Raw genomic sequence first — 13,442 nt, 5'->3', positions numbered from 1 at the left:
TGTGTTACTTGCGATTAACAGCCCAAAGTTTAATCTTGCCCAGGTTCTGCTGCAGACTGTCTTCTCTGAGAAATTGTTAATGAAACTGAACGCTTGGCACATTATGAGGAAAGGGCATTCGTGAAGTTGCTGAAGATAGTTGAGTTGCACCATTATTGGAATGGGAATGTTCACAGAGCCACCTTCTCTCTCTTGTTGAATTTCCCACCAACTCGATGTGGCAGGGGTATGGAATTTTGATTTGATCATTGGACTATAGGATCAATTAACTCTGTCTGCTTGAGAGTGCTTCCTCTAATGAGCCTGCACAATGTGTTTCTCAGTTGTAGCTTCATAATATTTGTTTATTATTTGCAGTTCCAAGCTAATTTGTGAAAATAATAGTGGGAAATGCTGGGCTATGAGGTAATAGTTTATGGCAGAACGTAGTTTGTACCTGCCTATGGCCCCACAGTATTTCATGGGTGTACATTTTATTGCTGTATTTTGAATGTATTCCATTTAGCATGGTGTAATGCCAAACATGAAAAGATGCCCTTGGGATGAAGATGTTTAATTGACTCCACAAGAACTGTGTGATGGTCCCTCCTACCAGTATTGTTGTCAATGGACATGATAGATTGATGAGTGAAGACATTATCAAGTAGGCAGTCTCCTTGTGAAGATTCTCTCACTTTGTTGCCAACTCAGATTGGATATTTCTTTAAGGTACCGTAGGTCATGGTGGATACCGAAGTCACGATGTACTTTCTGTGCTTTTGCAACACTCAGTGGTTCCTTGAAGTGTTCACCATGAGGGTGCACAAAAGATTCATCAGCTGTGTGACATTACATAATTCGGGACAGTGAGGAAGGCATCCTGGATGATGGCCGAAAAGGCTTTTGCTTGACTAGTCTTTGCAACCACTCTTTCAATGTTTGCAAATATATCCTATGTTAATCTTTGTGTTTGTGAAGAGAGTAATGCTGGACTCATCAGATTCTAGAGTGAAAGCTGGTTTGATAGACCATCAGTTTTATTTCTGCACTTCAGTTATCGTGATATACAGTCACTGAACATCTTAATGAGACAGTTAATGTACTTTAATAAAAGAAACACCATTGCTGTGCAAAAGGGGAAAAAAAAACAAACAAAGCTATTGAAAAGACAGTTTTGCAACAATGTAACATAAACAGCACAAAGGAAGTTTCAACCCTCTTCTCAACAATGTCTTTTACCCTCAACGAGGTGTCACTGCTATATATTCATTTTACATTTCTTACCTGCTGATGAGGTTGAGTATGTTTCCTTTTGGTGACTCACTGCACTTTATAGTGTCTTTAATTATGTGTGGTTTTTAGGTTGATGTTAGTCTGTTCAGTTTTACTGATTTTGGATCTTTGTACACAACTGAGGGGCTTGCCGGGTAATTTTATAGGGAATTTTAGTGGTAGTGTGCCTGTCTCTGAGCCAGAAGGCTCAAGTCTTCTGAACAGGTTGATTTTTTTAAAAAAAATCAGCCTCATTATAGTAGCTCTGTAGTCATGTATAGGTATATGGCAGCAGTAGTAGGCTTTTTTGTTTTAAAGCGCTCTACTTAAGCCAATGGGTTTATGAGATAATTTGGTTGTTTCATGGTCACTATTAAATGTATGCACTGTTTTACTGATGTGTAATTAACTGAATTTAAATTTCTCAATGGTGGAATTTGAATTTGTGTCACTGAATTACTTCTTCAGTAACATAACTACTGTGTTTTGGTTTCTATACCTTCATCAAATTATTTGTGAATTGAATTGATTTTATATTTGACTATTTTTTGTCACTTTTTCATATACATTTCTTTTAATAACAAAAATATGATCAGAGTACGAGTTTGTTTTCCCACTCTAAACAGATGTTTAGACAACTGAAAAATGCTCTTCATCATCGAGTTCAAGGCTAGCATGATATATTTAATTTGGTGCTGTATTACAAAGATATGTAGATTGTTTAAACATTATTCCTGTCTTAAATAAATAAATTACATTACCTGGATCTAGGCTGCTGAAAATATTTACCAAGACATCGCTGTGACTGAATGGTTTGAGCTGTAGGGAGAGGGTGAATAGACTGAGGTTTTATTTCCCCTGGAGCGTCGGCGGTTGAGGGGTGACCTTATAGAGCTTTATAAAATCATGATGGGCATGGAGAGGGTGAATAGCCAAGATCTTTTTCCCAAGGTAAGGGAGTCGAAAACTAGAGGGCATAGGTTCAAGGTCAGAGGGAAAAGATGTAAACAGGACCTGAGGGGTAGCTTTCTCACAGAGTGTGGTGGATGCATGAGCTGCTAGAGGAAATTGTGGAGGTGGGTACAATTACGACATTTGAAAGGCATCTGGATGGGTATATGAATAGGACTAGATTGTTTTCGGATATCTGGTCAGCATGGACAAGTTGGACTGAGGGATTGTTTCCATGCTGTATGACTCTGTAAGTGAGATAATAGTACCTTGCATCAGTCTGCAGATGCCATCGTACCCTGAAGTGTCTGACACTATTCATGCATCTTAACTACAAGATGAGCTAGCAATATAGCGAAGTGTTTTTAATTTATAATGATCTTATTGGCATGAGTCTTCCAAAACCATTAGTCACAAATATGTCTTTGCTAGTGCTGGTAGTCCTGCTCCTTTGTCTTAATTGTATACTGTGATTAACTGCCACTCCTGACAATAAAACAATTAAACTAATCTTCTATTCTGTCTCTGTCTAAGCCTGCTGATGATTTTAACACATTGTTCACGAAGTGTCTTTGAGCCTTGTCTTTTATATTACATCTTGCTAGGCATTAAATAGTCTCAAAGATTGCTGAAATCAGATGAGTTGATTTGTATTAGCTTAAAGATTAATGATTTTACACATCGGCAAAACTTCTCATTGGCCACTATTTGCATCCTAGATGAATCCTGTGCACCAAGGAAATGTACCTCTATGTAAAATGACCATGACATAAGTTTTAGGGATACCTTGATAAATATGATGGCCCAATATGTCCAAATGAAAAACTGAGAGAAATATAGTAGTATTTTTCTCCAAGCAACATTTCAGTGAGCTTTAATTGACTGTTTTCTTGGTCTGATTTAATTTTGCTTCCAGAATGTACTCAAGACATCGACAGAAAACCTGTCTTCTCCAAAGATGGATCACTTCAGTGATGAAGGTTCAGTCACTGCTCAGGTGAGCCTTTGAACAACTAATGTTATTTGGTAATCAGACCAAATAACATTTGGTAATGACAACGATTTGCAGAATTGTGCTTAGCCAATCTAACGTTGCATTGTATTATTCAAATTAAAATACTGAAAAGGCTTTCAGAAGGATAACATTGCGTCCTAGAAATATTTGGTTTTAATTCTGTGATCTATTAGGTGAACTTATGTTGGCTGGATATCATGGCTCAAGATAGATTTCTAATTAGATTCCAGGAGCAAAGGGATCTTTGGGCACATATTCACAAATGGTAGAAGTGGCAATGTCACCTCAGAAAGCTGCAAATCTTAGCAAGGTTCAAATCGAGTTGCATACGTTTAAAGGGTAGAGAAGTTCAGCGAAGCTTGCGTAGACTGCTGGTTAGGGCACTGTACAGTTCTATCTCCATATTGCAGAATTGACAAGAAGCACCGGAAAATGTGAAAACGGATATACAAGGATGATGCTGCAAGTACAAGGATAAAGAAAACAAGCTTTTTCTTTTAGAATCCCCACAGCGTGGAAACAGTCCATTCGTACCAACAAGCCCATACAGACCTTCTGAAAGCTTCCCACCAAGACTCATCCTCCCCCACCTCCCCACCCCGACCCTGATTCCTGCATTTCCCATGGCTAATACACCGAACCTGCACATCCCTGAACGTTATGAATAATTTAGCATGGCCAGTCCACTTAACTTCTACATCTTCGGACTGTGGAAGGAAACTGGAGCACCTGGCAGAAATCCACGCAGACACTGGCAGAATGTGCAAACTCCACACAATCTCTCTAGGCTGGAATTGAATCCGGGTCTCTAGTGCTGTCAGGTAGCAGTGCTAACCAGTGAGTTGAAACAAGTTCAAGAATTCATGAAGATTATTGAATGGGGAGAAAATGCGTCCAATTGTGGGGTGTTCAAAACTAGGAACCACGTTGTGGTTGTTTGGCGTACTGAGCTAGTTCATTGTTCCACAGATGTTTATTTATATTTTCCTTTGCAATGGAGTGTATATAGGGTCGAGTTCTATGTGTTTGTTGATGGCTTTCTTTGTGGACTACAAGGCATTTTTATATCAGTTGAGCATGGAATTTTATTGTATAGAAAAATTATAAATTCTTTTGATGCATTTAAAACTAATAACAATATCTGCCTTGAACAAGTTGAGTTCCTGTTCAAACTATAAAACTTGTATGCAATGCTGTGGTGCCTTCTGAATCTGACGCTCTTAATTTTGACAGTCAGAATGTTCCTTACTAGATTTTACATAAACACATACAGGACAAATCAAAAGAAACTGCCAAAATTTGAATCGGTAAGTGAAAGCTTTTGTTTATTTTAATTCTAAGAATTGATAAATATGTGTTCTGTTGTAGAAACCTGAGATGCAGTCTTTTGCCCAAAAACTTCAACTTCGTGTTCCGTCAATCGAGTCTTTATTTCGAGCCCCTTCAAAGGAGAGTCTATTCCAGTCTCCTTCAAAAGAATCATTGGTGCGATCTGCCTCAAGAGAATCTCTCAGTAGGATCGATGCAGACGTTCAAAGTTCAGTTATTACCTTTGATCCGTCGTCAGACATTGAAAGTGAGGCAGAAGATTCGACAGGTAACTTTGAGAGCCTTAGCAAGGACCCATCTTCGAACCAGTTCCGCAGGATGGAGCGGAGTTTAAGCAACTATCGACTGAAGTATTCAGAGGTAAAACTTCATTATCCTTCATTTATGGGATGTGATCTCGGCTAACGAGATGAACTTGTGTTGTTCAGTTCTAATTGTGTTTGAAAACCGCCTTGATCTGCTGCAGTTGAAGTGATATAAATAGACTCTCAATGCAACAAGCGAAATAACACAATTTTCTCATTCACTGTATTTCCCTGTGGCAGTAATCATTCCCTTGTAATTCTCTCTTAAAAACATGAAAGAACTTTGTATACAAGCATTTGTTTGGGAGGATTGCAATTGGCCTGAACACCCAAAATGCCAGTTCTTCTTTAACCTGAACAAACACGCATGGCTTTCCTTTAAAACGTGCTGCAGTTTAGCATTTTTGGGTTTTCTGTGTTTTCACATTGATCTCAACAGCAGTATCTGTTGAAGACTTAATATGGAACATGGTCCTGTCATTTTCTGATTCAAAATGACAGTTTTATCCGATAGTTCAGAGTGCAAATCACTTTCTTTTTACAACCCTCATTTATTTACAGGTGCCATAAGATAATGAATTTGCTAATTAGCGTTGTGTTGGAGCTCTTGCACTTGCAAATGCATTTTAACAAGTGCAGAAGGACAGACCAGTGTGTGTTCCATATAGATGTCCTTCATAAAAACAGAGTTAGGCCTGGGTTTGGGGGTTAGCAGGGAGTATAAGGAATAAGATGAATGACTAGCACGCACAAATTCAGAATAAAAACCGAAAGAACTGCAGATGCTGTAAATCAGAAACAAAAATTAGAAAATAGAACTGAGGAAGGGTCACTCAACCAGAAACGTTAACTCTGATTTCTCTCCACAAATGCTGCCAGACCTGCTTTTCCAGCAATTTTTATTTTCGTTTATGCACAAATTCAACTTGGAGTGTCTGACATGGTAGCCTTTACAACAGCATGGGTGTAAGATTGGGATCTGAATACACCAAAATGTGAGGACCACAGGAAAGGTGGGGAAAAGTAGCAGAGGTGGGTGTTGCCAGGGTGGTTAAGGATAAGCTTGACAGGAAGACGGTTGCTAACAGCGTGGTGTCATAGGATTGTATTCCACCATGGCAGTTAATGGATTATGAATTTAGTTCATGAATAATAGTAAACATTGAAAACTATCATCAATTGTTATGAAAACTCATACTCTTCACTAATGTCCTTCAGAGAAGGAAATTTGCCTTTGTTCACCTGGTTCCTGAGCCTCTGACCTCTGAAAAAGCTTAGCAAGCCAGTCCTGTGAAAGGCAGTTAAGCAGAAGTTTTAAAAAAAAATGCTTTCCTTGCCTTTGACACCCAAATCCACAAAATATATTTTTAAAAAGTGACTTAGTGGCTGGAATTGAGAAACGTTTTAACTTGGATGTAAATTGTAATAAGCAGACGAGCATATGCCAAAAGATGTTGTAAAATTCTTGTGTTCAAGGGAGTGTTCCACAGAATTGCATTCAAGAACCAAGACGGGGTCAGTCAGATTAGCTTTAGTCATGAATAATGACCCATATTTAATTAACAACCTCACGGTGCTTGAAAATTCATGTAATAGCATTCATAATATGACCAAAATGTGATGAGACACAAGAGTAAGCTAGGCAAATCTGCTGACGACTTAAGACAGAGCATCTGTGAAGTTCTAAAAAATAACTTAGCTAGTTTGTATTGTGAAGGGGTTTTAAACAAAAAGCATCAAAGGTAGATTGAAGAAGTGAGCTCACATGAAAGCAGACTGAGATAAAAACAATAACACAGATTATGACAAATGGAAGCAACATAAAAAGTAGCGAAGAGTGCCAGTGGATAAGTGGGTCACATTTTAAATGATGGAAAGCAAGCCACATTTCAGGATTGCTTCTGTGCCAAACAGTATAAGGTGCAAGTGATAGAACTATGTGATTCCACTATGAGCATATCACTTCTAAGCTCTGCAGTGTTGCCACATCCAACCATGCATGTCGGAGGACAAATCTCCAATTCACTGGAGGAAGATCGTCCACAAATACTCACTACTTCAAATGATTGGAGAGCCCAGCATTTCAGTGTAAAAGAATAAGGCTGATGTGTTTGCAACAATCTTTGGTCAGAAGTACTGAGTGGCTGATCCATCCTGGCTTCCTGTGCAGGTCCTCAGCAATGCAGATGCTAGGCTTTGGCCAAAGAAATAGATGAAGGCACTGGATGCTGTAAAAGTTATAGGGCCGGACAAGATCCCAGTAATAATCATGAAGACGTGATCCAGAACTTACCGTGCCCCTAACGAAGCTATTCCAGTACAGATACAACACTGGCGTCTACCCAACAATGTGGAAAATTGCCCAGGTGTATCCTGTACACACAAAGCAGGACAAATCCAACCTGGCCAATTACTGTTGCCTCAGCAATAAAGTGATCAACCGTGCTATCAAGCAACGCTCGTTCAGCTCAACCTGCTCTTGGTACACAGTTTGAGTTCCCCAAGGGCCACAGCTTCTCACCTTATTACAGTCTCGATTGATAGATAAAAGAGGTTAGCTTTGGAGGGGAGTTGTGAGCAACTGCCCTGGATATCAAGGCAGCATTTAACATAATGTGGAATCAAGGAGTCTGAGCAAAACTGGAGTCTTTGGGAATCAAGGAGATATTGTTGATACCTGGCACATAGGGAGATAGTTGTGATTGTTGGAGGTTGGTCATTTCAGTTCCAGGACACTTATGCAGAAGTTGCTCAGAATAGTGTCCTTAGCACAACTGTCTTCAGCTGCTTCATCAATGACATTCTGCCTCATCATAATGTCAGATATGGGGATGTTCACTGATAATTGGACTGTGTTCAGCACCATTTGCAACACCTCATACTGAACAATTCTAAATGCAGGAAGACCAGGACAATATCCAGTTTTGAACGGACAAGCGCAAATAAAACTCACAAAAAAACACTTCTTTGGAATGTCATGCAGAAATTAACAGAACTGGCAGAAGATAATTTGTTGAGTACAAGAGGCTGGTGGAATGCAATTTGAATACAGGGGAAGCGTCTCATGGTTCGGGGAGAAAGGTAAAGGTAGGAGTACGGAAACGTAAGAAATAAAGTGGGTGTGGTTGAGGACCCAATCAACTACAGTGCTAGGGTAAACATTTGGAATACAGGGAGGAGAAAAACAGGTTGGAGACGATGCTATGGAAGGTAGCCTTCCAATCCCTAGATTCACTGGGGATGAATTCTTAACAAAATGCCAGAGAGGTGATGTTGGAGATGTGCCCGCTGAGCCAGTGGGTTTGGATGCTAACATTTCATCACCCTGCTCGGTAACATCATCAGTGCGCGTCTGGTGAAGCAATGGTGTTCTGACCTACTGAATATTTATATGCCTCGGTTTGCAGGGGTAGTTGGTAATACTTCTGGTTCAGTTTTTCAGAGGCTTGTACACAGGGTATAATTCAATGTGTTTGTTGTTGGAGTTCCGTTTGGAATACCTGGCCTCCTGAAATTCCCTGTCTGTCTCTGTTTGGCTTGTGTGATTATGGGTGTGTTGACCCAGTTGTATTCATGGCCCTTGTCTGTGTGTAGTGAGACAAGTGAGAATTGGCCGTGTCTTTTGGTGGCTAGTTGGTGCTTGTGTATCCGTATTGACAGTTTTCTTTTGGTTTGGCCGATGTATTGTTTCTCACAGTGCTTGAGTTGTATTTGGTATATTACACTGGTTTTGGGTATGGGATCCTTTACTTTCGTCAGTAGCCGTCGTCAGGTGGTTGTCAGTTTGCGGGCTACTCTGATACCTAGGGGTCTGAGTAGTCTTGTGGTCAACTCTGATATGTCCTTAATGTACGACAGGGTGATTCATGGGTCTGGTCATGTTATGATCTGTCTCGGAGGTAATGGCAGATTGTGCTTTACAGGTATCCATTCCTTTTGAAGACTCTGTACAGCTGCTCCTGTTCTGCTTTGCGTTGTTCTAGGTTGCTGCAGTGTGTTGTGGCTAGTTTAAATAGTGTCCTGATCCAACACTGTTTGAAGCGTTGGAGTGTTTGCTAGTGTAATTGAGTTTCTGGTCTGTATGTGTGGTCTTTCTCTCTAGGCTACTCTGGAGTTTCCCGTTGTTTTTATGTTCTGTCATTATGTCTAGGAAGGGTAGTTGGCTGTTGTTCTTTTCTTTTGTGAATTTTATCCCAGCGAGTATGATGTTTATGTGTTGGTGGGTTTCTTGTAGTTTTGTGCATTCAATAATCATGAAGGTTTGGTCGACATTTCGGACCCAAAGTTCGGGTTGTATAATGGGGAGCACTGTCTGTTGGAACCTTTGCATAACCGCTTTGGCAATCATTCCTGATATTGGGGATCTTATTAGTGTTCCATTGATTTGTTTGTATATGCTGTCATTGAAGGTGAAGTGGGTTGTGAGGCACAGATCTGGTAGTTTCATGGTGGTCTCCTTATTGATATTGTTGGTGTCTGGGGTTGCCTGCCGTCTTGATTTGTCCGGCAATGTGGCAGTTGTCTCTTTGGCTAGTTCATGGATCTAAATAGTGCTGTTACAGCTCTACAAAGCACAAGTAATTCGGTTTAATGGTATACAAAATCATAACTATCGCTGAAAAATCACTTTGGCTCTGGAAAACTAACTCAAGGCCAGCGTCATTTCCTCCATGCCACAAAAACAGTTGTTTTATTCATTCATGGGATGAGGGCGTCACTGGCAAGGCAGCATTTATTGTCCATCCCTAACTGCCCAGAAAGCAGTTAAGAGTCACCTACAATGCTGTGGGTCTGGAGTCACATGTAGGTGAAACCAGGTAAGGATGGCAGTTTCTTTCCCTAAAGGACATTAATGAATCAGATGTTTTTTTTTCTTGACAATCGACAATGGATTCATGATCATCATAAGACTCTTAATTCCAGATATTTGTTGAATTCAAATTCCACCAGCTGCCATGGGATTTGAACCCGGGTCCCCAGAGCATTATGTGGGTCTCTGGATTCACAGTCTAGCGATAATACCACTAGGCCATCGCCTTTCCATTTCTAAAGATTTTTAATATGAATACAGTTTATTAAACATTGTTCGCTGGTTCAGCTTTAACCGTCGTCCAAAGAGCATGCCCGATTTTAATTTCACTCTCTGTAAAATGATTGAAAAATGAACACTTCAAAAAAAGTATTCCTTTGTTTATTTGGATGATTCTGATTGTCTGCTTGTTAATTTCACTATTTCTTGATGTCAGTCATCACCAGAATTCAATTGTCCTAAGAATGGGGGAATTGTTGCCACTAAGTCCATTACTTCCTTTTGGTGGGCTTTTGCTTCAAGGTTAAGAGTGAGCACTTTGTTTTGGATGTGAGTTTGCTCGCTTAGTTTTCAGACGTTTCGTCACCATTCTAGGTAACATGATCAGTGAGCCTCCGACGAAGCGCTGGTGTTATGTCCCGCTTTCTATTTATTATATTTATATTATATTCTATTTATTAATAAATAGAAAGCGGGACATAACACCAGCGCTTCGTCGGAGGCTCACTGATGATGTTACCTAGAATGGTGACGAAACGTCTGAAAACTAACCTTCCAGGTCAGCGAGCAAACTCACATCCAGAACCTCAACCTGAGCTACAAATCTTCTCAAAACTCGCTAGCACTTTCTTTGTTGATCACTGAATTGGTCAATTTTCTCGTGGAGCTGTTGTAGTTGATATTCTTTGTGTATCGTTTGTTCAGACCACTGTACCTTGTTCCATGAACTTGGACCTCTATGTATGTAGATGGAATTTTCACATTGAGTATCTGTTTTGTTCTTTCAGTTGGTCACTGCCTATCGGACTTTGCAAAGAGACAAAGAAAAAATGCAGGTAAATGGAATTACCAGCTGTGGTAACATATTCAAGAGCAGCCCATTGATCAGTCAGTAAATTGGTGATTAATAATAATTTGAAATGTGCTGTACAAGTTCTTATTTAGGCTATTTATTATTGAAATGAGTTGTAGTTTAATTGTCCTTAGCTTAATCAGGATGATTTAAAAAAAATTTCTCACCAATGACTACAATGACGTATTTTATAGAAAATGCAAATATAATTGCTGTGAAATATACTCAACGGTAAGACTGTAGTACAGAACCTCTGGGTTGAACGATACATTCTCACCTCTAAAAGACCGATACAGTACAGAAGAGACCCTTGGGCCGATTCAGCTGGTGCAGATCTACCTACACTTAACAATACAGATGGCCAGTCGAACCAAATCAGCATCTCTATCACAGGATTTGAAACTGTGAAGTTAAAACAATTGATGACCCTGCCAATTGCCGAATTGTTCCGAACCAGACTTTATGAATAACAGATCTTGGATGCCAAGTTTATAACATGAACAAAAATTGTCAATTTATTCCTAATAATGTAATCCCTAGCAGAACATTGATAAGCACAAGGTAGCCTAAATATCGACAATATAAAGTCCAATCTTCTTTGATCATAACCTCCTCCACACTCTCAGACAAACAGACACAGCTAAGTTAACAAGATTTAGAGCTTGGATGAACACAGCAGGCTGAGTAGCATCAGAAGAGCAGGAAGGGTGACATTTCAGACATAGACCCTTCTTCAGAAATTCAGCTCTACATCTTGTTATCTTAGATTCTCCAGCATCTGCAGTTCCTGCTATCTCTCAGACACAGCTAAGTGATGAATTGGTTTCCCGACCACTGAGCTAATTTTCACATCAATGTGTCTGTTTTTCCATGCATTCCAAGGACTTTTAGCCTTTTGATAAGTCTACCTTGTGACAATTAAAGCAAAATCAATCTGTTTACTGAGTAATTTTTCTGTGATCAGTTGCATCCCTCGTAAATTTTTTGGGATATTTTGTAGATTTTCAGGTAGACGCACCTACTCCACTGGCAAATATTGAGTGTTGACTGCTGTTCCTCTTAAATAAAAGCAAAGCACTGTGATTTGAAAGGAAAACAAAAGTGTTGGAAAAACTCTTGTAGGTTTGGCAATGCTTATTGAGAAACAGGGTTAACGTTTCTAGGTAAATATGATCCGTCTTCAAACATTTACTCTGTTTCTCTCATGATCACGCTAGGCCTGTAGAATCTCTTGGGCATTTCTGTTTCTACCCCTTTTTCCTTTCTTGTCTTCCCTGTCTTTCATGGACATTATACGTTTGGGAATATTTGGTACTAAGATGAAATGTGTGATTTGATATTGTTAGGTTTTGAAGTTCAAAATAGTGGCTTATGGGTGTTTGCGACTTTTGTAGTTGGCTTTTAAAATAAAACAGATTAGTTTTCAAGTCAGTTCAGAGGAGGGACAGGAGTCAGAAGACAGTCTACCGTCCCTCCTAGAAACATTTTATTTCAGTTAAAGAAATAAATTACTTCCGTTTAAAAAAAATTGTTCAGCTACCAGACCAGGTGTTTCATGAGGAATCTGCAGATTATTTGATGCTGAGAAAGTGGAACTAGTGTTGGGAAAGCATTTCAAGGGTGTTGTTATTTGTACTCTCTTAGGATTTTTGTAACTGTGTTCTATATCTAATCTTATTTTTTTTTCTGTTTTTGACATTTGTTTCAAAGCATTAGTTGTGTTATTAGAGATGTTCTGCAGCCTTGTATAACTCTGTAAGAGTGCATGATCACCATATCAGATCAAATAATAAAAAAAACACTATCCAGTTTCATAGATAATGGGAACTGCAGATGCTGGAGAATCTGAGATAACAAAGTATGGAACTGGAAGAGGACAGGCAGCATCTTAGGGGCACAAAAGCTGACGTTTTGGGCCTAGACCCTTCTGACTTGTCCATTAGTACATCGACCAAGGCTGTGCCGAACCCTTTTTGTAAAAGTTGGGTTTTTTTTGAAGTTGGTCTCTGTTTCTGTCGTTATATTCACACGTCTGCAGTTTACCAACATAATTTATCTCACTTTCTCCACAGTAAACCCAACTAAGGTTTTCTATTTCATCTTATTGTGATTCCGCTTTGCACCAAACTGTTTCTTGCTGTGGCGCTATCTACCCCACTCAAATCTTTCTGCATTGTTTTCTTCTCTCATGTTTTTCTGTTTCCTATTCCCCTAACAAGTTAATTTAAATTCTCCCGATCTGTAGTAAATTGCTCATGTCCACCCATCCCCCAAAACAACCTAGTTGCAATGTCTTAGATATCCACAATCCTGCAACAGCTTTTCAGCTTGAAATTCAAAGTGCATTATCCTGTTCCTGTACTCATTGCAACATGGCATAACAATTAATCCAGTGATTATTATGTTTTGATTTCTCACTTAGTTCCCAAAAAATACTTGTAGGATCTCATCCCTCTTCCTGCTTATCTTGTTGGTATCCATATGTATCACAACTGCTGGTTATTCACTCAACCTGCTCGTCCTCTTCAACCAATTAGCAACATCCTTCACCCTTGAGCCAGGAGTGCAACATTCCTTTCAGGATTTAGTTTTGATGTTGTGGAAACATCCTCCCATTCCCTGAACGATATGATCTCTGAACATTATTGTTTTTCTAGCATTTTCCCCCATCTCTAACTGAGAGCGCTGTGGAGTTGCCTTAGGCTGTAC

The 13,442-nt window shown here is 39.5% G+C and overlaps 1 protein-coding gene across 3 annotated transcripts in view; it reads left to right on the top strand.

The window, feature by feature from the left end:
• The window catches only part of golga4 (golgin A4), a 160,801-nt gene that overhangs the window by 32,935 nt on the left and 114,424 nt on the right, over positions 1-13,442 (top strand). For 2 of the 3 annotated variants that reach the window (XM_048528967.2, XM_048528965.2), the window contains 3 exons: positions 3,119-3,199; positions 4,586-4,906; positions 10,669-10,716. In XM_048528967.2, coding sequence (XP_048384924.1) covers positions 3,119-3,199; positions 4,586-4,906; positions 10,669-10,716 — 450 coding nt within the window. Of the gene's footprint in view, positions 1-205; positions 227-3,118; positions 3,200-4,585; positions 4,907-10,668; positions 10,717-13,442 lie in introns of those variants that run through there. The other variant, XM_048528968.2, reaches the window with a different exon arrangement.

Source organism: Stegostoma tigrinum, chromosome 5, assembly GCF_030684315.1.
Source record: "Stegostoma tigrinum isolate sSteTig4 chromosome 5, sSteTig4.hap1, whole genome shotgun sequence".
Classification (NCBI taxonomy): domain Eukaryota; kingdom Metazoa; phylum Chordata; class Chondrichthyes; order Orectolobiformes; family Stegostomatidae; genus Stegostoma; species Stegostoma tigrinum.
This window is presented reverse-complemented; position numbering and strand designations above follow the sequence as displayed.